The 22,860-nt window shown below is 42.9% G+C and overlaps 1 protein-coding gene across 2 annotated transcripts in view; it reads right to left on the minus strand.

Moving 5' to 3' along the window:
- GALNT9 (polypeptide N-acetylgalactosaminyltransferase 9) overlaps nucleotides 1-22,860 on the minus strand; it is a 190,437-nt gene that overhangs the window by 107,813 nt on the left and 59,764 nt on the right. The window contains exons 3-4 of one of the 2 annotated variants that reach the window (XM_081174916.1): nucleotides 2,167-2,333; nucleotides 286-460 (exon numbers count right to left, since the gene is read on the minus strand). In XM_081174916.1, the coding sequence (XP_081031042.1) occupies nucleotides 286-460; nucleotides 2,167-2,333 (342 nt within the window). Of the gene's footprint in view, nucleotides 1-269; nucleotides 461-2,166; nucleotides 2,334-22,860 lie in introns of those variants that run through there. The other variant, XM_081174917.1, reaches the window with a different exon arrangement.

Genomic DNA, 22,860 nt, shown 5'->3' on the forward strand with positions numbered 1-22,860 from the left:
TGAGATACATTAACTGTTAATATTTAATACTTAAATTAGCTAGCCTACAATCCTTGTCCTAGATGAGTGAAGGACAAATGCTTTGCCACTGGTGGGTTAAGAGAGAATTCTCTTTCTCTGATAACCTTTCCTATGACTCAGCTACATTAGTAAAAAAAACCACAGCACTTCGAATACAGAATACAGGCTTCAGATTTTTCTCAGTTTCCATGGCTTAGCATCCCCGCCCCAACTTGTCCATTATGCCATCTCCCCTGCCCATGTCCTACCTATCATAGACCTTACCAGCCGGTGTTGAACTCGACGTGAGCATCAAAAAACCCAACCACTGGTGATGTTGCTGCCTTCCAACCTTGGATTCTGGCTCGGATCAGCCCCTCTCGTTTGTTATTACGAACTATTTTCACCAGCCCTGGGTATCTCTTGTGGACATACTGGTCCAAATTAAACTTCAGCTCAACTGTAAAAACAAAGAGACAAGGAGATTTGGGAGTTGAGAAGCACATTCTGTTTCATTTCAACAGAATCTCACTTATCTCGGAGTAAACATTTCTGAAGCTGAAGGCTCTGATACTTTGGCCACCTCAAGAGAAGAGAAGACTCCCTGGAAAAGACCCTGATGTTGGGTAAGATTGAGGGCACAAGGAGAAGGGGATGACAGAGGACGAGATGGTTGGACGGTGTTCTCAAAGCTACCAACATGAGTTTGACCAAACTGCGGGAGGCAGTGGAGGACAGGAGTGCCTGGCGTGCTCTGGTCCATGGGGTCATGAAGGGTCGGATACGACTAAACGACTAAACAACAACAACAACAACAACAGCAACAAACATTTCTGAAGACCTGAATGAGGACAATTCAATCAAGCCAAATTACGCAGTACTTAGCCCCTTCTGTCTGCCCCACCATTTAAAAATTACTTCAAAAACAGAGGGTAGTATTCAATGATTGTGCTACCTGGAGTAGACACATTGAAATTAATGGACTTGATTCACTTAAGTTCATTAATTTCAGTGGGTCTATTCTGAATAGGATTTAGTTGGATAGTGTAACATATTGGGGTTACTCTATTTTATTGTGCATTTCCTATGTTAGGTAGCCCAAAATGAAATGGATTGGGCTATTTGAATATTATTATTAATTATTGTTGGTATTACTATTCCAAATCATGAGATATAATGAGTTTCCGTGCATTAAATTGTAATAAGTTGGTCACACTGACCAAAGCTTAAGAAAGATTCACTTGGAAAGAGCCATAACTCAGTGGTAGGACATCTGACTTAGAATACAGAAGGTCACATGTTCAATTCCCAGCATTTCCAGGTAGGGCTGGGAAAGACCCCTGCCGGAAACTGGTCGGTATAGTCATTATTGAACTAGATAGACCAGTGGTCTGACTCAGTGCAAGGCCATTTCCTATGTTTCCAAACTTTAAGTGCACCCCACAGTAAATATACATATTGCACCCCAAGATTGGATCACAAGTTCTCCTTCAGCAGAAACAATACCTCTATATCTTCATTCTTTTTGGTGTCCATACCTGCCGCCTCCATTGAAGCAGAACAAGCACATGTTTAGCACTAATTTTCGTGTTATTTGCAATTGGATTCTTTTTTTTCTCCTGGAAGCAAATGACACAGAAATCAGGACTAAACTTCTGCTATATTTTTCTTTTATGTCATGTGAAAGCACAAATATATTTAGGAACTTGACAGTTAGGGTAATGTTGGGGAGAACAGGATCAGTTGTGGTGCGAATGCAGCGCAGAACCCATATGTTTCCAGGGAAAGGGCCACAGCTGTGTGGCACATGGGAAGCTGCCATTGGTCCATCTAGTCCAGTGTTGTTTACACGGTCTGGCAGCAGTTCTCAAGGGTTTCAGACAAGAGTTTAGTCTTGCCTGAAGATACCAGAATTTGAACATGGGACTTTTTGTATACACTCTGCCACTAAGCTGTGGCATTGCACAGCACGCAATTAGCACATTATTTCCCCATAGTGGGAAAACAAGCTGCTCATAAGAACATATGAATCATTTTTCCTCAACAGCTTTCCCCCCATTATGGACAATCCAAACAGGCATATTAGTAAGAAACAGAAAACAAACACAAACAAACAAACAAACAAACAAACAAACAAACAAACAAACAGGTGTTTTGAATATTCACCATTGTCACTGTTGTCATCCACCAAGATAATCTCCTTGAGCAAGTGGGATGGCGTGTGATTCACAACACTGTGTACTGAGCGCAAGATGACAGATAGAGCCTCATTTACAAAAATAAAGACCACCGAGATCTGGGGCAGGTCATCGGGATAGGACATCTGTTTGCACCTGGAGAGAATAAAAATGAAGACTAAGATGTACTGAGCATTTAAAAAACAACAACAAAAACCACACCTTAGCTTTCATTAAGCTTTTCTCCATTTAAATGGAGGGATCCAATTTTATTTATTTATAAAAACATTTGCATACTGTTATGTCATAAAAACAATATCTAAGTGGTTTACACCATGGGTTGGCAAACTAAGGTCCGCGGGCCAGATCAGGCCCAATTGTCTTCTGGATCCGGCCTGCGGATGGTCCGGGAATTGCTGTGTGGATCACCAGTGCGAGTGTTCTTCCCCTCTCTGTCCCTCTCCCTCACGCGGCGGTGGTGGCACCTCCTCCCTCCCTCCTCCTGGCTTCTCCCTGCCCTGCCTAGAGGAGGAAGGGGCTGGGCTTTGTTGGTGTCAGCAGCAGCAGCAGCAGCAGCAGTGCTCGAGTGGCTGCCATTTTAAGCAGCCTCTCTCCAGAGCCCTTTCGCACACGCTCATCATCCCTCTGCCGCCACTGCCTGCCCCTTCCACTCACAAGACACAGGTAAGCAGCCACAGGGGCTCGTGGTGCTCTTGCATCATTTTTCTTCTTCTTCAAAATATAGTCCAGCCCCCCCCCCCAAAGGTCTGAGGGACAGTGGACCGGCTCCTTGCTGTAAAAGTTTGCTGACCCCTGGTTTACACCAACGGAATATAGAAATATTCAATAAAAACAATTACAGAAAGTTAAGAGCAGACATCTATTAACCACTGTTGAAGGGTGCATTCTTAATTATCTGCATGGCCCTGGCAGAATAGAGAAGTATTCAGCAGGCATTTAAACTGTATGGGGAGCAACCCTACTAGAAAAGCTAACCAGCAAACTGAAATTAGCACAGAGACCAACGGAAGAGGATGTCTTCACCCTGGTGCTTCCCTTTATTCCATATGCATTCCAAGAAGACCATGACCTAACCCCCCCCCCCCCCAGCATACATACGAATTGACCCAACAACCACCCCCAAGGAAAACTCACTGCAATTAACTGAATGCAACCAACCATGCTCTGGGCTTTCCATCCTCTCGCACCACCAACATTAATGAATAAATTAATAAAGAAAGAAAGAACCTCTCCACGTGATGCTGACACAGAAACTCTGCACATACACTATGCCAAATAATGAAAAAAGTTATCTCCCCCTTCTATCTCCCTACAGTGTCTCACCCTGAATGTAACTGACCTATAGAAAGGACTCTGTGAATTGAAAACAGAGACATTATATGTACCTTTGTTACGCATGAAAATATTTCAATAAAAACATTTTTATTAAAAAAAGTTGGCACAGAAGGCACCTGCTGAATGTCTATTGGCAGAGTATTGCATAGGACTGGGTTGATGACACTATAGACACAGTTTTTTATTGTTGTCAATAAGAGCCTCACCAAGTTGGAGAACAACTAGCAATGCTCCTGCAGATTATTTTAGTGATCAATCTGAAATTTAAGGGTTTAAGGAGCCCCTGAGGGACCCTGGACATAAGTTGTTCAGGGCTTTGTAATTTTTTGGAAATGGTTCACCCATATGCACTGGTCACTTATCTCCCCTCCATCTTGTGTGTATAGGATCACCCAGGGATGCTTCTTTTTCTGGGTGATGGGGAGCTAGCCTGTGGCCTCCTAGGTATTAGGGACATGGGTGGCACTGTGGTCTAAACCTTGGGCTTGCCGATCAGAAGGTCGGCGGTTCAAATCCCCGCAATGGGGTGAGGTCCCATTGCTCTGTCCCAGCTCCTGTCAACCTAGCCGTGCATGCCAGTGCAAGTAGATAAATAGGTACCGCTGTGGCGGGAAGGTAAAAGGCATTTCCGTGTGCTCTGGTTTCCGTCACGGTGTTCCATTGTGCCAGAAGTGGTTTAGTCATGCTAGTCACATGACCGGGAAATCTGTCTGTGGACAAACACCGGCTCCCTCGGCCTGAAGTGAGATGAGCGCTGCAACCCCATTGTCGCCGTTGACTAGACTTAACTGTCCAGGCATCCTTTACCTTTAACTTTACTCCAAGATGTTACTCAACAGTGAACAACTGAAATATCATCTCACTCCTTATGCACCCAATTGACCACTGTGCTCTGCAGGCAAGGGCCTCTTACATCTTATAAGGAAGTCAGTTCCTCACAATGGGTCATTACTGTGGTGGAATTCCCTCCCATTAAATATTAGGCAGGTGCCATCTCACTTGTCTTTTTGGTGCCTAATTTAGAGACTTTTCCCGTTCAACAAATGGAGTTCTCTCTCAGTTTGCATCTGTATTTGAATTGTTTAAAATATTTTTTAATAGTTTTAATTTAATTTAATTGGCTGCCTCCTTTGAGAGGTAGAGTGGGATATAGATTTAATTATTTGATTAATTAATAAGTCCCATAAGCTCCAGCCAGCATGGGCAATAGCCAAGGATGATGGGAGCTATAGTATGAAACTACCTGGAGAGCAACAGGTTAGGCCCCCCATCCTATTTGAACCAGGATATGCATTTTTTCCCATCCACTACAATTGTGATAATGGCTGAGTATTACTCTGGGCACTGTCTAAACATTTTTGGATATTCAAACCATGCAGGAACCTGAGAATTAACCCCAGCTGCCGCAGGTATCAACCCACAGTTCAGTCTTCTGCAGAGCACCTTGCAATGAAAGTGAAATGCCAACTCTCTCCTTTGCATAGAAATTAATGTTAAAAATAACCAACATGCTCTCACAGGCAGATCCAGGGTCCAATTACCATAGCAATTACGAGGCCTGTTCTCTAAAATACAGCTAATGATACCACAGGAAATGACTTTCCTTGCTCTTGTCAAACTCGATGACCTCCTGGCTCATCACTTCAACGTAATGATCATACTTTTTTTTAACCGTTAGCCATTTATCTCTGGGTGGTGGTGGTGATGATAGATCGTGCCTAGGTACCAGATAACCCCTGGTGATACATGATGGAGAGGGGGAAAGTGCTGGAGCAATCCATTTTCTGGCCCAGTCCGAGCTGTATTGTATCAAAAGGTTGGTGGAAGCTATCACCCACCCCAATGTCCTTGTGACAATTTAAAGTCCTGTGGGCAACCTACCTCTCAGTGGGTCAGCACATTAGGGCAAATGGGGCAGTGCCCCATCAACATCAGTCTGCCCTCAGCCAGCCCCTCTTGCCTGCCTTCTTACTTACAACTCGACCGGGGAGTGTGCATATGTCAGCTTCCTCCTCTGTAGAGCTCAACAGGGTGAAGGATGGGAAGAAGAAGAAGAAGAAGAAGAAGAAGAAGAAGAAGAAGAAGAAGGAGGAGGAGGAGGAGGAGGAGGAGGAGGAGGAGGAGGAGGAGGAGGAGGAGGAGTTGGAGGAGTTGGAGTTTGGATTTGATATCCCACTTTATCACTACCCGAAGGAGTCTCAAAGCGGCTAACATTCTCCTATCCCTTCCTTCCCCACAACAAACACTCTGTGAGGTGAGTGAGGCTGAGAGACTTCAAAGAAGTGTGAGTAGCCCAAGGTCACCCAGCAGCTGCATGAGGAGGAGTGGGGACGCGAACCCAGTTGACCAGATTACGAGACTACCGCTCTTAACCACTACACCACACTGGCTCTCTAGAAGTTGTTGGCTCCACCTAACATTGGCTCTGGGGCCACCTACTGTTGGCGTCCCCAGCTTCCACCCTACCAGTCCCAATGGGCTACTGCTGGCTATGTACTAAAAAGGTCCACTGCGCATTATTAGCCTGCTAAAATACATTCCAGTGCTTTATAAAAAATAAACCTTGATGAGAGTGGGAGTGAGGGCAGAATTAGGAATGGTTCCTAAACACTATTCACTGTGTGTTTGATGTGATTTGTGAGTCACCTACTGCAATCATACCTCTCAGCAACTTACAGTTTAAAATAATGAGCAACACACACACACACACACGGTAGCCCAAAAGTAGGTGTGCTGCTTTAGAATCCACTTTGTTTGTTCTTGTCTCAAATTCTGATCATTCAAAATATCAGAAACGAAAAACAATCATGTATGTATTGATGTACAGTGGTACCTCGGGTTAAGAACTTAATTCGTTCTGGAGGTCCGTTCTTAACCTGAAACTGTTCTTAACCTGAGGTACCACTTTAGCTAATGGGGCCTCCCGCTGCTGCCGCACGATTTCTGTTCTCATCCTGAAGCAAAGTTCTTAACCCGAGGTACCACTGTATGTATGTATGGAAAGTATATCTACTTTTGGGCCACCCTGTATAAGCGCTGCATTCGAACAAGGTTTATTCAGAGTAAAGCCACTAAAATTAATCGGTCTAAGTTAGTTCTCTGTCAATTTCAACGATTATACTCCAAGTACAGTACAATGATGGTTGAATGTAATCCATTATATAATAAAAATACATAATATCAACAAAGAAGAAGAGGAAGAGGAGGGGGAGCCATCTGGATCAGGCCAATGGCCCATATAGTTTGGCATCCTGTTCTCACAGTGACCAACAAGATGCGTTTGGGAAGCCCACAATCAGGATTTGAGCACCAGAGCACGCTCCCCTCTCACTGGATTCCAGCAATTGATACCCAGCAACTGATATTCAGTGTTGCCTAAGATCCAGGACAAAAGCGCAGCCTTTCGGAAATTTCCCCCGATATACAATATCTTTATTCTCATTGTCCCATGCAGAACAATGAAATTGAAAAACTACATAAAACAACTACAAAACTACATAAAACATTCAAAACACCCTAAAAACTCTGAAACCCCATTTTAAAATACACTATACTATAGAGACCCCTTATGCTGCGTTTAGAACCAGAATTGCATTTGCGTAGAAACTGTTTCTCAGGTGGCTAGTCCTGGCCTTTATAACCCTATACCTTCTTCCAGAAGGCAGAAGCTGAAAGAGATCATTTCTGGGGTGCGTACTATCCTGCACTATCTCTGCCGCTTTCTTATGGCACCTGGCAGCATAGATTTGATCTAAGGTGGGAAGAGTGCACCCAATTATTCTCTGCCTTTGAAATCCTAAACATATGGCAGCCATAGAGTAAACATGCCTAGGATTGCACTTTTTAACTTTAGCACTGTTCAGATACTGAAATGTTCAACCTGTTGAAGGCTCATGTGTACTAACCTCACCCCAATATATTCTTGCAACCACCTTTGGCCTTCCCACATTCAGCAGGAAGGTTGGGTCAGGGGATTCTACTGGAGAAGGGTCATAGCTCAGTGGTAGAGCATCTTGCTTTGTGTGCAGAAGGTCCCAGGTTCACTCCCTAGCATCTTCATGTAGGATGGGGAGAGAACTCTGTCTGAAATTCTGGAGAGCTGAAGTCAGTCAGTGTGGACAATGCTGAGCTAAGTGGACCAACGGTCTGACTCTATATAAGGCAGTTTCCTCTGCATATTTAGCTGAAGCTTCCTGAGTCTTGGGAACCCTGAATGATCAGGATTTTGGTGCATAGTTTTCAAAAACTCCGCTGCCTTTCCACTCAGTACCCCATACTTATTGCACCACCTGTATCTGTGATCCTGGCTACTACAGGGGGTGATGTTTCAGAACAGGGATAAGGAATGTCTGGTCCAGGGAGCAAATTTAGCCTTTAAGTGCCAGCTCTAATATATGATTTTTGTGTGCATATTTTAGCCTACCATTATGTATTTTTGTACACATTACTTTGCTGGAGAGCTGCACCGCAGAATTCAGAAACATGTGAATTTCGAAGGGAGGCTGTGTTTCAGTTTGTGTACAGTTTGCGGAAGTGCACATTAGGGCAGTTCTCATTGAAATGCAAAGTGAATCAAATTTGTCCCCCATCTCTGGTGAGGGCAAGATTCAAATCCTTGGTCTCTGATCCTACCCCCTACCCCGCACCCCAGACAAAAAGGCACTTGCTGACTGCAGAATCGCTAAGTTCTTTGGCTGCTGGATCTTGCAGGCAACCCTTCTGTTCTCCATTTGTTTCCTAATAAACCTAATTAGAATTTGGTTCTTGCTTCTGGGGAAAATGCTAATGACTATATTATGTGGCCTTTCCCCCTACCAAGTAATGAACCCTTTTCCTCCCCGATCCTACTGGCACACTAAAGGAGCAAAATAACAAACTGGCATGATGAAGCACTAATGAGGCAAGAAAAGTGCACTGGGTTGATGTGAAGAGGAAGGAAGGGAACACATCTCCTTGGAAGCGAGCAGTGGTTAAGGAAAAGTAAGGACACAAAGGCTGCCTACAAGCTCCTGGAAGAACTTTCAGTGTACCTGCTGTGCTACAGCAAGAAGGATTTGGGGGAAAAATGTTCCATCCATGCAGTAAGTTGAGAGAGAGAGGGGGTGGGAGGGAGGGAGGGAGAAGAAACAAGTTTTCATGGGAAATGGACCAAACATCTAGTAAAATGGACAAGATGGGCCATTGGCCTGTTTCAGCAGGCTCTCCTCATGTTCTTTACTTCTAAGCAGGAAGAACTACTAGCCAGGATGGGTCTCTTCTGTTGGAGGCAGTATGACCCTGATACCGGTTGCTGGGAATAGACTCCCATCAGCCCCAGCCAACATGGCCAATGGTCAGGAATGATGGGAGCTGTAGCCCAGCAACATCTAGAGGACCACAGGTTCCCCATCCCTGCCCTACAGCTGTGTTGGTGCAGGAGCCTCAGAATTCAGCCCCATTGTGAGATATGTAGTAGACATACACACACCAAACTCAGCTTAAAAATGGGGTGAGGCAGAAGAAACCCCAGCATTAGGCCCAAGGCAATTCTCTTACCAACCCACATATCAAATAGAACAAATTTCAGCAGCTGCCCCAATCAGAATTAGGGGTGTGGGGTTTGGTCACTTTTGGTTTTATTCCAGTCTTAAATCAACTTCTCCACATTTTCACATTTTAAAAAAAGCCCTCATGAAATTTCAACATTTACTGTGAATTTCTCTTACCCTCATGAAATTTCAACATTTACTGTGAATTTCTCTTAAAATATATCTGTTTGCATGTGATTTGTAAGGCTTAATGTAATGCGTTTGTATACTTTGTTCCTATGAATACATGCTTAATTCTGCACTTTACCACAGAATATGTACTTTTGTACACATTCCTTGGCTGAAGAATTGCCTTTCAAAATCCAGAGAAGTGCATGTTTTAAGGGGTGGATGTATTTCAGTTTCTTTATGTGACAGAATGTGTGAATTAGGTCGGTTCACCTTTAAATGCAAACTAAATTTATCTCCCATATCCTCAGTCAGACTATGAACTGAGAACTTCTGGAAGATGCAATTCCTAGGTAATAAATTTAAAAATAAAATAAAAATGGGCCTTTGGCTCAGAATAGACCTGTTGCTGCCCCAGTTCACCACTGAGGGAAATGAAAGGCTTCTCAAGGCTCTACATTGGCTGATGGTGAATCACCAGAGATCTGGTGATGAGGTGCCAATATTTGTTCCTTTAGTGTTTGAATCCCTGCACTGACAATACACTCAAGCCAATACACTCAAGTGTTGCTGCAGGAGTCTTCCGTAAATGGAACCTCAACTTTTTTCACAGAAAAGCTGCATGTCTGACCAGAAATCACAAGCAACTTCCTTCCTCTGCTTTGCTTTATCATGACACCCTTGCAAAGATCTCCATTGAGTGCACCAATAATCCACTGTATGGCTACATTCACACCCAGCCTTTAAAGCACTATGATACCACTTTAAACAACCATGGCTTCCCTCAAAGAATTAAGGGAGCTGTGGTTTGTTAAGAGTGCTGAGAGTCCTCAGGAGACTCCTATTCAACTCCTGGAGCTACAATTCTCACAGTTTCCTTTGAAGAGGGATTGATTATTAAACCATTCTGAGAATTGTAGCTCCATGAGGGGAATGAGAGTTTTCTAGTGACTCTCAGCACCCTTAACCAAATTGCAATTCCCAGGATTCTTTGGGGGAAGCCATGATTGTATAAAGTGGAATCATAGCACTTTAAATGCATGGTATGAATATGGCTCTAGGCTCCTTTGACTCAAATTCCTCCTGTTTCCTATATGACACTCCTGTGAGGATCATATCATGTTGTTGCAATGGAGGCAGTTGTGGGAAGGGGGGAAACCAATGGAATGGGCTAACTTAGCTCTACCTCTGATGCAGAGCCGATACAGTGGGTCTCGCTATCTCCCCTTTCCTTCTGCCGCATCGATTACTACATTACAGTATAATTGGCTTTTGTTTATTGGCTTTGTGATCTGCTCTAATACCTTAGGGTTGGTCTGGTAAGCAATATTATAAGGAACATGCATTGTGCCATATAGAATGGTGATGTTCTTAAACAAGGAACCTCTCCTCACTTTGGGTGATTTGAGTGCTGGAAAAAAATTCCATTAGGGATTTCATTAAGGCTCTCTTGTCAGGAGCTCATGCAGCAATGTGTTAGGGAGAGCAGGAGCCGGGGAGAGAATTCAATTATTTGCCACTCTTGACTTCCCCTAACTGGCTTCTACTCTGTAAAAATAGCTTAAGAGCCCTTGACAAGCAGTTTCCGTTTTAATGGTCTCTTGCATATTTCACAGGGGACTATCTTCAATCTGTGATCAAATCTCGCGCTGCAGAATTGGGGCATCTGCCTAGCCCAGCCTTTCCCATACTGGTGCTCTCCAGACATTTTGAACCCACTCAGCCAGCTCCCGCTAGTTCCAGTCACCGGGGGCTCATTTGGAAAGGCAGGAGGACCAACAGTAGGTGGAGCCAGAGTCAGTAACAGGCAGTCACCCCCTGACTAGTTGTAAGTAACAAAGCAGGCAGTTGGGAACTAGTTGGGGGCAGACTGTGTGTATGTGTGCACATACACAGTGCTTTTTTCTAAAAAAAATGTTTAGGGGTACTCTCATTTTCCTACTCATATTGAAATACTGCCCCTCAATGAGGCCAAACTTAGATTTACAAAATGCTTGGGGGTATGTGTACCCCTCTGTCCCCCAGAAAAAAGCACTATCATCTATCTATCTATCTATCTATCTATCTATCTATCTATCTATCTATCATCTATCTATCATCTATCTATCTATATCTATCTATCTATCATCTATCTATCATCTATCATCTATCTATCATCCATCTATTTATCATCTATCTACACACACACATATGCACACACGCCCACACACACATTCCAAAATACAATCGGAGAAAAAAAAAGAAAAAGACAGAAAAACAACAAACAATAATACAGTACATTTCAATCATTTCATCAAATAATTTCTTGTGCTCAATTTCCCTTCCAACCTTCCATAGTTTCCTCAAATTGCGTATTCTGCTTTTCCTAATCATTCTTACCTCCAAATTTTCCTCATTACAATTTTAAACTACTAAGCTTACTCCAAACCAACTAGCGTTTTAACATTCTTACAAATTGGTGTTTTTTTTAAAAAAATAATCTACAAATAATTTCCAATCCTCTTTAAATGTTGTCACTTCTTGTTCTCTCATTTTACTCATCAAACTTGCTAATTCTACATACTCCGTCAGTTTCATCTGCCACTCCTCCTTTGCAGGCACTGCATCCTCTCACCATTTCTTGCAGACTGAGGTTTGCAGGGCAGTGCCCCATTGGGCCTGCTTGACCAGCCTCCACTAGCTCCAGATAAACTTCCAGCTTTTGCAAGTGGGTTACTGGAGCTTTCAGGGGAGAACAAAAGCCTTACCTGTCGTTGACAGAACTAAACAAGCAAGAAAGTGGACTGAGCAAAATTACCCCCTAGTCTTTGCTTGTTCAGCTGATGCTGTTACAGTGTGAAGAAATTAATATTTTAGGTGCTGTGATGTTCAGGAGTTATGTATAATTTACTCCTCAGGTTGCTCCCTCTTGCTAAGCTGAATAGTTCAAGGAAAGCTGAGGCCAAGTCTTATAGGAAAGGAAACCAATGCATAGCAAACCACCTAGTTGTACCTAGATGTGCTTTTCAGAAGTTGTTGGTGTAGAATTTGTATCAGCATGGCCAACAGTAGTCCAAAACATATGTAGGGTAAAAGGTTAGGAAAAGCTGGGCATTTAGAACTCTTAGAACCCCTTTAAGCTGTGATTCCTGCATTTCTTGGACTAGATGTGTCTTTTGTTCCCTTCCAACTCTACAATTCTATGAACACCTGTTTTGAAACAGCTGCATTGGCTTCCAGTTGGCTTCCAGGACCAGCTTAAGGGATTCACTCTAGTGTTTGCTGAAACAACTGGTACTGATGTGTGCTTCTCCATATTCCAGTAGCTCTGACCTCTAGCTCTTAGTGGACTGTAGAAAAGAATTATTGTGTGTCACCCTCCAGACCTACCTTGGAGGAGACACATGGATTGCAGGGTCTGGGTCAGTTCATATGGCGAGACGTGGTCCTTGAGGTATTGTGGTCCTGAGTTGTTTAAGGCTTTACAGGTCAAAACCAGCACTTTGAATTCGGCCCAGAAACTAATTGGCAGCCAGTGCAGTCGGACCAGGATCAGTGTAATATGCTCAAACAGTCTAACCTAGTGAGCAACCTGGCCACCAAATTCTACAGCAGCTGAAGTTTCCGAACTGTTTTCACTACATCAATTAAATTTACAGTTTTTTAAAGACAACGTGCTGCTGCCTGCCTGCTCCCACATTATGGTCCCCAAACAGAAATTCAAAACCATGTGTGAACCAACAGATAACTTTTGAAAGAAGCATTTCTTTTTTCTTTTCCTAATGAATAGAAGAAGCTTGAAATCAGTGACCCGGGTAGGATCTGAGTGGCAAATCACAACTGGAAGGTATTTCTTAAAATTGTGAGTTAGGGCTGCTATCTTTGAAGTATAGCTAGGATTCGAAAGAGAGCACCTGCAAACTTGTTGCAGTGGTTAAAATTGCAGCATATTGGCGTTGTCTTAAGCTGGCCAGCAGAGAGATGCCTTGCTGAATGTAAACACGCCACAGTCTGCTTTTAAATTTGGTATCAGCAATTGCTGGTTTCAAGTACCGCAGTGCTGAAACCTATCTTCCAATTTCCCAAAAAAGGTGTACTCCTTGCAGAAATGGCTTCGATTCTTCTTCACACTCTCATGGACCTTTAGAACGTATTCGGCATTTTTGTGGGTGAAGCAAAGCTTGCTTTCTGGTTGTGAGGTGGTTTTGGGTGGTGTGTGTACATTTCCATTTCTATTCAGCCAGGGTGTCTAACCTGTGGCATACCCTCCAACATTTATCTGATGAAAATAGGGACGTCTTAAGGAAAAGCAGGACATTCCAGGATCAAATCAGAAACCAGGACAGCTTCTGTAAATCCAGGAGTATCCCTGGAAAAAGGGACACTTGGAAGGCCTGAGTGTAGCCTTCCAGATGTTGTTGAGAATCCAACTTCCAGCAGCCCCAACCAATGCTCAGAGATGGTGGGAGTTGTACTCCAACTGCATATGGAGGTCCAAGGGCTAGGAACCCCTGCATTCATTATTTCAACACCACTCTGACACCTCCCTGACTATTTGCACTTCCTGATCTGGCAGCCCCATGGCTTGAGCTATCTACCAATGACTTCCCCTGAGTTCTAACTGAAGCCTGGGAAACAAAGGAGTCTGGCTTCCCAGTGCATGAGATCAGTGTGCTCACTCGTCTTGTTTTTAAGGGAAGTTCTTCCTCCTAGCTTTGTTGATTTGTTAAAAAGCAAAAATATTTTACATGTGGAGGCAGCAATGGACAGATTTCCACCATCCTGTACTTAAAGGAATACCCAGCTGAGGATATGGTGAGGTTTCATGGAAGGGCAAGAACCTATAAAGTCTGCAGAACACAGACCACCAGAGAGATGTTTTGTAGTATGAAATAAAGGTGACTGAAAAACACCTCTTAGCTACCCTGAAAGTAAGGCACAACCAGTGCTCTTGTGTGTGGGTGGTGGTGGTATATTTTTGCTTCCCATGGCAGTCATTTTGTGCTGGCGTCCATGACACATAGAATCATAGAATCATAGAGTTGGAAGAGACCACAAGGGCCATCGATTCCAACCCCCTGCCAAGCAGGAAACACCATCAGAGCACTCCTGACATATGGTTGTCAAGCCTCTGCTTAAAGACCTCCAAAGCAGGAGACTCCACCACACTCCTTGGAAGCAAATTTCACTGTCGAACAGCTCTTACTGTCAGGAAGTTCTTCCTAATGTTTAGGTGGAATCTTCTTTCTTGTAGTTTGGATCCATTGCTCCGTGTCTGCTTCTCTGGAGCAGCAGAAAACAACCTTTCTCCCTCCTCTATATGACATCCTTTTATATATTTGAACATGGCTATCATATCACCCCTTAACCTCCTCTTCTCCAGGCTAAACATGCCCAGCTCCCTTAGCCGTTCCTCATAAGGCATCGTTTCCAGGCCTTTGACCATTTTGGTTGCCCTCCTCTGGACACGTTCCAGTTTGTCAGTGTCCTTCTTGAACTGTGGTGCCCAGAACTGGACACAGTACTCCAGGTGAGGTCTGACCAGAGCAGAATACAGTGGCACTATTACTTCCCTTGATCTAGATGCTATACTCCTATTGATGCAGCCCAGAATTGCATTGGCTTTTTTAGCTGCCGCGTCACACTGTTGGCTCATGTCAAGTCTGTGGTCAACCAAGACTCCTAGATCCTTTTCACATGTACTGCTCTCAAGCCAGGTGTCACCCATCTTGTATTTGTGCCTCTCATTTTTTTTGCCCAAGTGCAATACTTTACATTTCTCCCTGTTAAAATTCATCTTGTTTGTTTTTGCCCAGTTCTCTAATCTGTCAAGGTTGTTTTGAAGTGTGATCCTGTCCTATGGGGTGTTAGCCACCCCTCCCACTTTTATCAAGACATGAGTACTGGCACCTCATTTCTTTTGTTTACAAAAAAGAGCTGGGAACAACATGAGCCTTCACGCCACTCATGAGAATGTCACCAAAATTTTATCTGACTATCTTCTCATGCAAGTTCTTTTCTCACCAAGCAATGGAAAATGTAGGAGACAATTTGGACACAGTGCTGCTTTCAAGATGGAAAACCAAACCAAACCCACAACCCCAAGCAGTGTATCAAATGGGTCACCCTTACTTCCCCACCATGGCCTGATTGCTGCCATCTAAACTATGTATATGGATGTGTGGTACTATGCTAGATTCACAGTTGCATTGTGTTATGTCTGTTCTTGATGCTAGACCTGACTGTAGTCTTTATAATGAGAATCTTCAGCAAGCAATCTTGCTGAGAGCCTCTAAGGGCTATAAAGTAGGGTGCAAACCATCCTGTGATCATCAGGAGAAAGGCAGTACACTGGTACCTCGGATTACAGATGCTTCAGGTTACAGTCATTTCAGGTTACAGACTCCGCTAACCCAGAAATAGTACCTCAGGTTAAGAACTTTGCTTCAGGATGAGAACAGAAATCGTGTGGCGACAGCGGGAGGCCCCATTAGCTAAAGTGGTACCTCAGGTTAAGAACAGTTTCAGGTTAAGAACGGACCTCCAGAACGAATTAAGTTCATAACCCGAGGTACCACTGTATAGAAATTTAATAAATAATAAGAAGAGATACAGTGGTGCCCCGCAAGACGAATGCCTCGCAAGACAGAAAACTCGCTAGACGAAAGAGTTTTCCGTTTTGGAGGTGCTTTGCAAAATGAATCTCCTATGGGCTTGCTTCGCAAGACGACAATGTCTTGCGAGTTCCTGCGGGTTTTTTCCCCTCCCCCCCTTTTCCCAAGCCGCTAAGCCACTTATCAGCTGATCCGATAAGCCGCTAAAAGCCTCTAAAAGCCGCTAATAGCGCTAATAGCACTAATCCGTCAATGGGCTTGCTTCGCAAGACAAAAAACCGCTAGACGAAGAGAATCACAGAACGGATTCTTTTCGTCTTGCGAGGCACCACTGTAAATAAATATTAAGAGCCATTCCTATAGACATGGTCACAGTATACACAGATGAGTGCCGCAACCCCATAGTCAGCTTTGACTGGACTTAGCCGTCTTTTTACACCCCCCCCCACAGCCCAAGAGCTGAGATAAAGCCAGATAGACTCTGACAGCTCCTGATTATTTCACAAATGCATTGACTACTACAGAGTCCATTTGGTTGTTAACAATCTCCTCTGAACACTTATCCCTAGCGACAATGCCTAGGTTTGCAATTATCTGGTTCAGTCTACAAATTTGTCCAACTCATAATGCTTCTCTGCATTGCAGACTGAGAAGGGATGGGTGGCTCAGTCTATTTCCAGTCAGTGTCAATTTCACATGTGATCAGTCTTAAGTCGACTGCATCTTGGTTTTTTTCCTCCTCCATCACCTCCTTTTAAAAAGAGATCACATTCAAAATTGCATTTAAATTATACATGTTTTATATGCATTTTGTATGCATTGCACATGTATCACCCCCCCTAAAACATACATTTTTGTAGGCTTTCCAATGCATTTATTGGGCCAGATTGCCCAAACCAGATGCTTTTTTTTAAAAAAAAAAATATTACTTTTCCAACAATCTATACACTACAAAAAAGAAAAAAGAACAGTACAATACAATACAAAGACACTACATAACACATTAAACTAACAAAACAAAACAAAAACCGTTTAAAACACATCAAACAATTTCAATATCTTATCTTTCATTCACTTATTTAAACGACTTCCTCACACCTCCCTTTTTGTATTCCACTTCTGTTAATTGTTTCAGCAATTCCTTTCCATCTTCCTCTGTTTTCTATCCTATAATTATCTTAACACATTCTAACCTTATTTTTTCCTTTAATACTCTATTAATCTATTTGTACATAATTCCTTATAACATTTCTACTAAAGCCATATAACTTCATTCCAACATTTTTCTAACATTCATTAATTTTACAGTATTTCTGTAAATAGTCTTTAAACTTTTTCCAGTCTTCTTCCACCGACTCTTCTCCCTGGTCTTGGATTCTGCCGGTCATTTCCGCCAGTTCCATATAGTCCATCAACTTCATCTTCCATTCTTCCCAGGTGAGTAAATCTTGTGTCTTCCAATACTTCGCGATAAGTATTCTTGCTGCTGTTGTTGCATACATAAAAAAAGTTCTATCCTTCTTTGGCACCATTTGGCCGACCATGCCCAGGAGAAAGGCCTCTGGTTTCTTCAGGAAGGTATATTTGAATATCTTTTTCATTTCGTTATAAATCATCTCCCAGAATGTCTTAATCCTTGGGCATGTCCACCAAAGGTGAAAGAATGTACCTTCAGTCTCATTACATTTCCAACATTTATTGTCGGGCAAATGGTAAATTTTTGCAAGCTTGACTTTTTCATTTTCATTAAATTTTCTCTTAGGGCATTACATGCCGTGAATTTCATACCTGTGGTCCATAACTGTTCCCAGTCAGCCATCATTATGTTATGTCCAACATCTTGTGCCCATTTAATCATAGCTGATTTCACCGTTTCATCCTGAGTGTTCCATTTCAATAGCAAGTTATACATTCTTGACAAATTCTTGATTTTTGGATTTAACAAGTCTGTTTCCAATTTTGATTTTTCCACCTGGAAACCAACTTTTTTGTCCAAATTGTATGCCTCCATTATTTGGTAATAATGGAGCCAATCTCGCACTTTGTTTTTCAATTTTTCAAAGCTCTGCAATTTTATTCTGTCTCCATCCTTTTCCAGAATTTCCCAATATTTCGGCCATTTGGCTTCCATATTGAGTTTTTTCTGTGTCTTCGCTTCCATTGGTGACAACCATCTTTAACAGGGTATGGAAGCATTTTATTGTCTGAGCCTCCTTCTCAATCAGCCAGTCCTTGATGGTTGTGAACCTTCTGAGAAGAGCCATTGCCCAGTGCTACAGCATCCGATTTGTACGCAGAAGGTCCCAGGTCCATCCACAGCTGCTGTATTCTGGATTAGTTGCAGTTTCCAAGTCACCTTCAAATGTAGACCCACGTAGAGCGCATTGCAGTAGTCCAAGTAGGAGATAACTAGAGCATGTACCACTCTGGCAAGACAGTGTGTGGGCAGGTAGGGTCTCAGCCGGCATACCAGACGCTGCTGGTAGACAGTTGCCCTGGACACACACCAGCACTCCCTGAATTCAGGCAAGCACTCCCTGAATTTCCTCCTTTAATTGTTCCTTGTTTTAATTGGTATACTTATTGTATTGCATATTTTTTTATATATAAAATATTTATTGCAGATTTTAAACAAAAAAACAAACCAACAAACATATACAATACCATCACCATACAACAAAACAAAAGAAACAGAAGAAATTTAGAGAATAAACATAGAATGGAAAGAAAAAAAGTACAACAAAATCAATTTATCCTTAAATCATATTTTCATAATCTTTGGACTTCCTCACATCACCCTTTCCTGCGTTCTCAGTCATATAGTTATAAACAGCAATTTATTACCTTATTTCAATTCTTATTTTGTAGTTCTCGAATATTATGTTCCAAATTTTCAATATTTTTATCATATACTAAACTGCTTAGCTTAAACATAATATTACCTCAAATTTCATCATTTTCTTAAACATCACTTGTTCATACATCTTACCACTAAATTACTGATGCCGTGTTGTTTTCTATTGTATTGCATATTTTAATTATGTGTGTTTTTGTAGTGCTTTGATAGGATCATTTTATTTCTGTTTTAAACATGGATGGATTTTATAATTCAACAGTTGAGGGAGTTGGATATGTTTAGCCTGGAAAATAGGAGACTGGGAGGAGATATGATAGCCATCTTCAAACATCAAACCAATGGATTCAAGAAAGGAGATTCTCACTGAACATCGGTAATAACTTTCTGACAGTAAAAGCTGTTCAACCATGGAAGGTTGTGGACTCTCCTTCCTTGGGGGTTTTTAAGCAGAGGCTGGATGGTCATCTGCCCTGGATGATTTAACTAAGATTCCTGCACTGTTGGAAGTTGGACTAGATGACTCCCTGGTTTCCTTCCAATGCTGCGATTCTATAATTTTATATCAGTAAGCCATTTAGAAGACATTTTGGCATGTAAGCTATATATAAACTAATAAATGATAAATAATATATATGCTGATCCGTCCCTAATTGTAAATATACTCATCTTACTCTGAATCAAGCTGATAGAATTTCACCCACTGCATGCTAAACAACTGACCAGTTAGGAGAGGGTGTCTTACATGTCCCCAATGGCAACAAAGAGTCCTACTTGATCTCTTAAGTAGCTCCTTCATTGTGATTTTTTTATATAGCCAAGGACTCTTTTCAGTAGTTTGTGGGACAGGATCTCTAAGGGCATGCTTGCTTGCTACCTTGGCATAAATTAAAGCTAATTGAAGCTGCAGGGTACAATAGCAAACGCCTTCATGCATGCAGGCATTTTTAAGACTAATATAAAGAGCCATTTCCCAGCTGATAATTATAGCAGGCACTTAAAATAACATTTGCATTTTAAATTTCATCTCTGTTACCTGAGAAAATTAAAAAGCCATTCTCTGGCCATTAGTGTTGTCCAGTAATGCCCTTCATAACAAGGCAGACCAAGAATAGATTATGATGATGTATGAACTTCATCCAGCTTTCCCAAAAAATAGAAGATGTTCTGAAATACAGTCTCCCATCAGTCAATTACAGCAAGGCCTGAGGTGAATTTTGATGACAGGGAGCTACGTGGTAGTCAGAAGTTTGCAGCACACTGCCTGTAGCATCTGGGGGGAGTCAGCTATCTGTAGACTCCAATTAGGTGGTTAAACCTGATGGCTACCTATGCCTCTGCAGGAGGAGCCAAAGTATGAATGGTTCAAAAGCTTATTGTGAATGTTCCCTTCGTAAGTTAGGTAAATAAAACTCCCCTGAATAAGGGTTAAATATGACAAATATTTCATACCCATCTTTATTCGCTACTCTTTTAATAACTGCATCTCCCTCCCTCCCTTGACGAGCTGAAGAATGCCATCAACTCAAGACAGGATGGAATCCCAACAGAAGTGCTGAAAGCTGGATTCAATTCCTCTCTCATGTCACACCTCCACAGCCTCCTCTTGCAGTGTTGGCAACAAGGATTCATGCCACAAGACATGTGTAACACCAGCATTGTGATCGTCTACAAGAACAAAGGTGACAGTCATGACCAGGGGTAGACAACCTAAGGCCCAGGGGCTGGATGCAGCCCAATCGCCTTCTCAATCAGGGGCCTGTGGATGGTCTGGGAATCAGTGTGTTTTTACATGAGTAGAATGTGTCCTTTTATTTAAAATGCACCTCTGGGTTATTTATGGGGCCTGCCCGGTGTTTTTACATGAGTGGAATATGTTATTTTATTTAAAATGCATCTCTGGGTTATTTGTGGGGCATAGGAATTTGTTCATTCCCCCCCCCAAAAAAAAATAGTCCAGCCCACCACATGGTCTGAGGGATGGTGGACTGGCCCACAGCTGAAAAAAGTTGCTGACCCCTGGTCATGACTGTGACAACTACTGTGGAATCTCCCTGCTGAGTACCGTGGGGAAAGCCTTTGCCTATGTAGTTCTCAACAGATTACAGTCACTTGCTGACAGGGTCTATCCCAACTCACAATGTGGCTTTAGAGCTCAGCCAACATGATCTTCTCACTGCATCAGCTGCAGGAGAAATGCCAAGAGCAGAGATGCCCCTTGTACGCTGACCTGGCAAAAGCCTTTGACCTCATCAGCCAAAACGGACTCTTCACTCTGCTCAGTATGATAGGATGCCCTCCTAAGCTCCACAAAATGATCACGTCCTTCCATGAAAACATGTATGACACCATCAAGTGTGTCCATCCTTATAAAGAGCAGCATGAAGCAGGGCTGTGTTCTTGTCCCTACTCTCTTTGGTATATGTTTCGCTCTTGTGCTCTCATATGCCTTCAGCTCAGCTGAAGATGGTGTGTACACCCATTCAAGGAGTGACAGAGGTCTGTTCAACCTGGCATATCTCCACACCAAGACCAAAGTTTGGTTGGTCCTTATCCATGAGATGTTGCTTGCAGATGACACAGCCTTGTCAGCACACACCAAGTAAGGCTCTACAGAGTCTAATCAACCATTTTACTCAAGCCTACATGGAGTTTGGTCTTACTATCAGCCTGATGAAGAACAACATCCTGGGTCAGGACAGCGCCAGCATTCTATACATGTTCTCTTCTCCAGGCTAAACATACCCATGTCCCTCAACCAGGCCTCATAAAACTTGGTTCCCAGACACTTTATCTTATTGGTTGCCCTCCTCTGCACATATTCCAATTTTTCTATATTGACAGTGGATCTCTGGGATTTAACACAGATCTCCTAACCCTACCTAGAGATGCCAGAGAGTGAATCTAGGGCCTTCTCCATGCAAAGCAGATGCTCTACCAGTGAGTTCTGTCCCCTCCTCTCCTACCTGCAGAGTCCTTAACAGATAGTGGTACTAGTTGTACTGTTGCTTAGTCCTATTGCTTTAAGCTATAGGGTCCCCAAAAAGGTCCATTCTGTCATCTATGCTATTCAACACATCTATGCTATTCTACTTGTCACCTGCACAATTAATGTTTGGTAATCACAAATTCACAGAACAAATAGGTCTTTTTATTGCTATTAACAATAATGACTAAATGGAGCCTTCAGTTCAGTGGTGGTTGCAAGAGAGGCCTGTTGTCTTCTGGAGACAACAGCTTTCTGAAGGCTTTCTGGAGGCATCCGACTTTTCACACTGGAAAGCAGAGTACTGGGCTACATAGCTAGATTGATCTGATCCAGCAGGGCATTTCTTATGTTACCCATGAAGCCCCTTTTGTAGCAATAGCACTAACAGTAGTAAAAGCAGCAGCAACAACTTATATCAAAACTGAAGGTGACATAAAATAACAGCCGAAGAGAGAAAGGCAGCTAGCTGACTTGTGGCAGGTTGAAGCAAATCCTGTGACGATTAAAGGAAACATTTTGAAGGTGAGGATGGGCTAAGGAATTTAGCCTAATAGGGATGTACTTATCGAAAAATTACAGAGGGGATGGAAATGGAATTCATAGCCAGCCACATCCTATTACCTCGATCATCCTTTGATGTGGCACAGTGGAGCATAACAATAACATGACAGTTTCAAAATTTACAGGAGAGCCTTTTCTCTTTCTGGAACTGATAGGGGACAACAGTCAGAAATGTTCATGAAAGAACCACAAAGACTCTCCTCCTGCAAGAGAGGGGAGTGGTTGTGGTCGGGAGCCGGACTCCGCCTCAAGCAGGGGGCGTTAGCCCCCTGCCTCCCACTCACCTGGCTGGCCTACGCCCACGGGCAGGCACCCAACCAGGTGCCTGCAAGGGGGCATGTTTAGCAGCCCAAATTGCTGCAGCACCACCTTCCGGCCTCACTTTTTGTCGTCCTGTCGCGAGTCACCCACCCTCCACTCCCTTAGAGCTCAGGGTCTCAGGTTTCTTTTGGCCTTGCTATGGACCTTAGGTTAGTCGCCCTGGTTGTCCGGGGGGCCTGGTAGGAATTTTTCCATTTTGCATTAGGCTTTTTGGGTTTTTTTGCCTACCTCGTAGCAATTGTCACGACTTTCGTGGTATTGGTGGGTAGGTTAGGCATTGGAATAATGTGTTGTGGTGTGTCGAAGGGCTAGG

Source organism: Podarcis bocagei (assembly GCF_964188305.1).
Source record: "Podarcis bocagei genome assembly, chromosome: 16".
Classification (NCBI taxonomy): domain Eukaryota; kingdom Metazoa; phylum Chordata; class Lepidosauria; order Squamata; family Lacertidae; genus Podarcis; species Podarcis bocagei.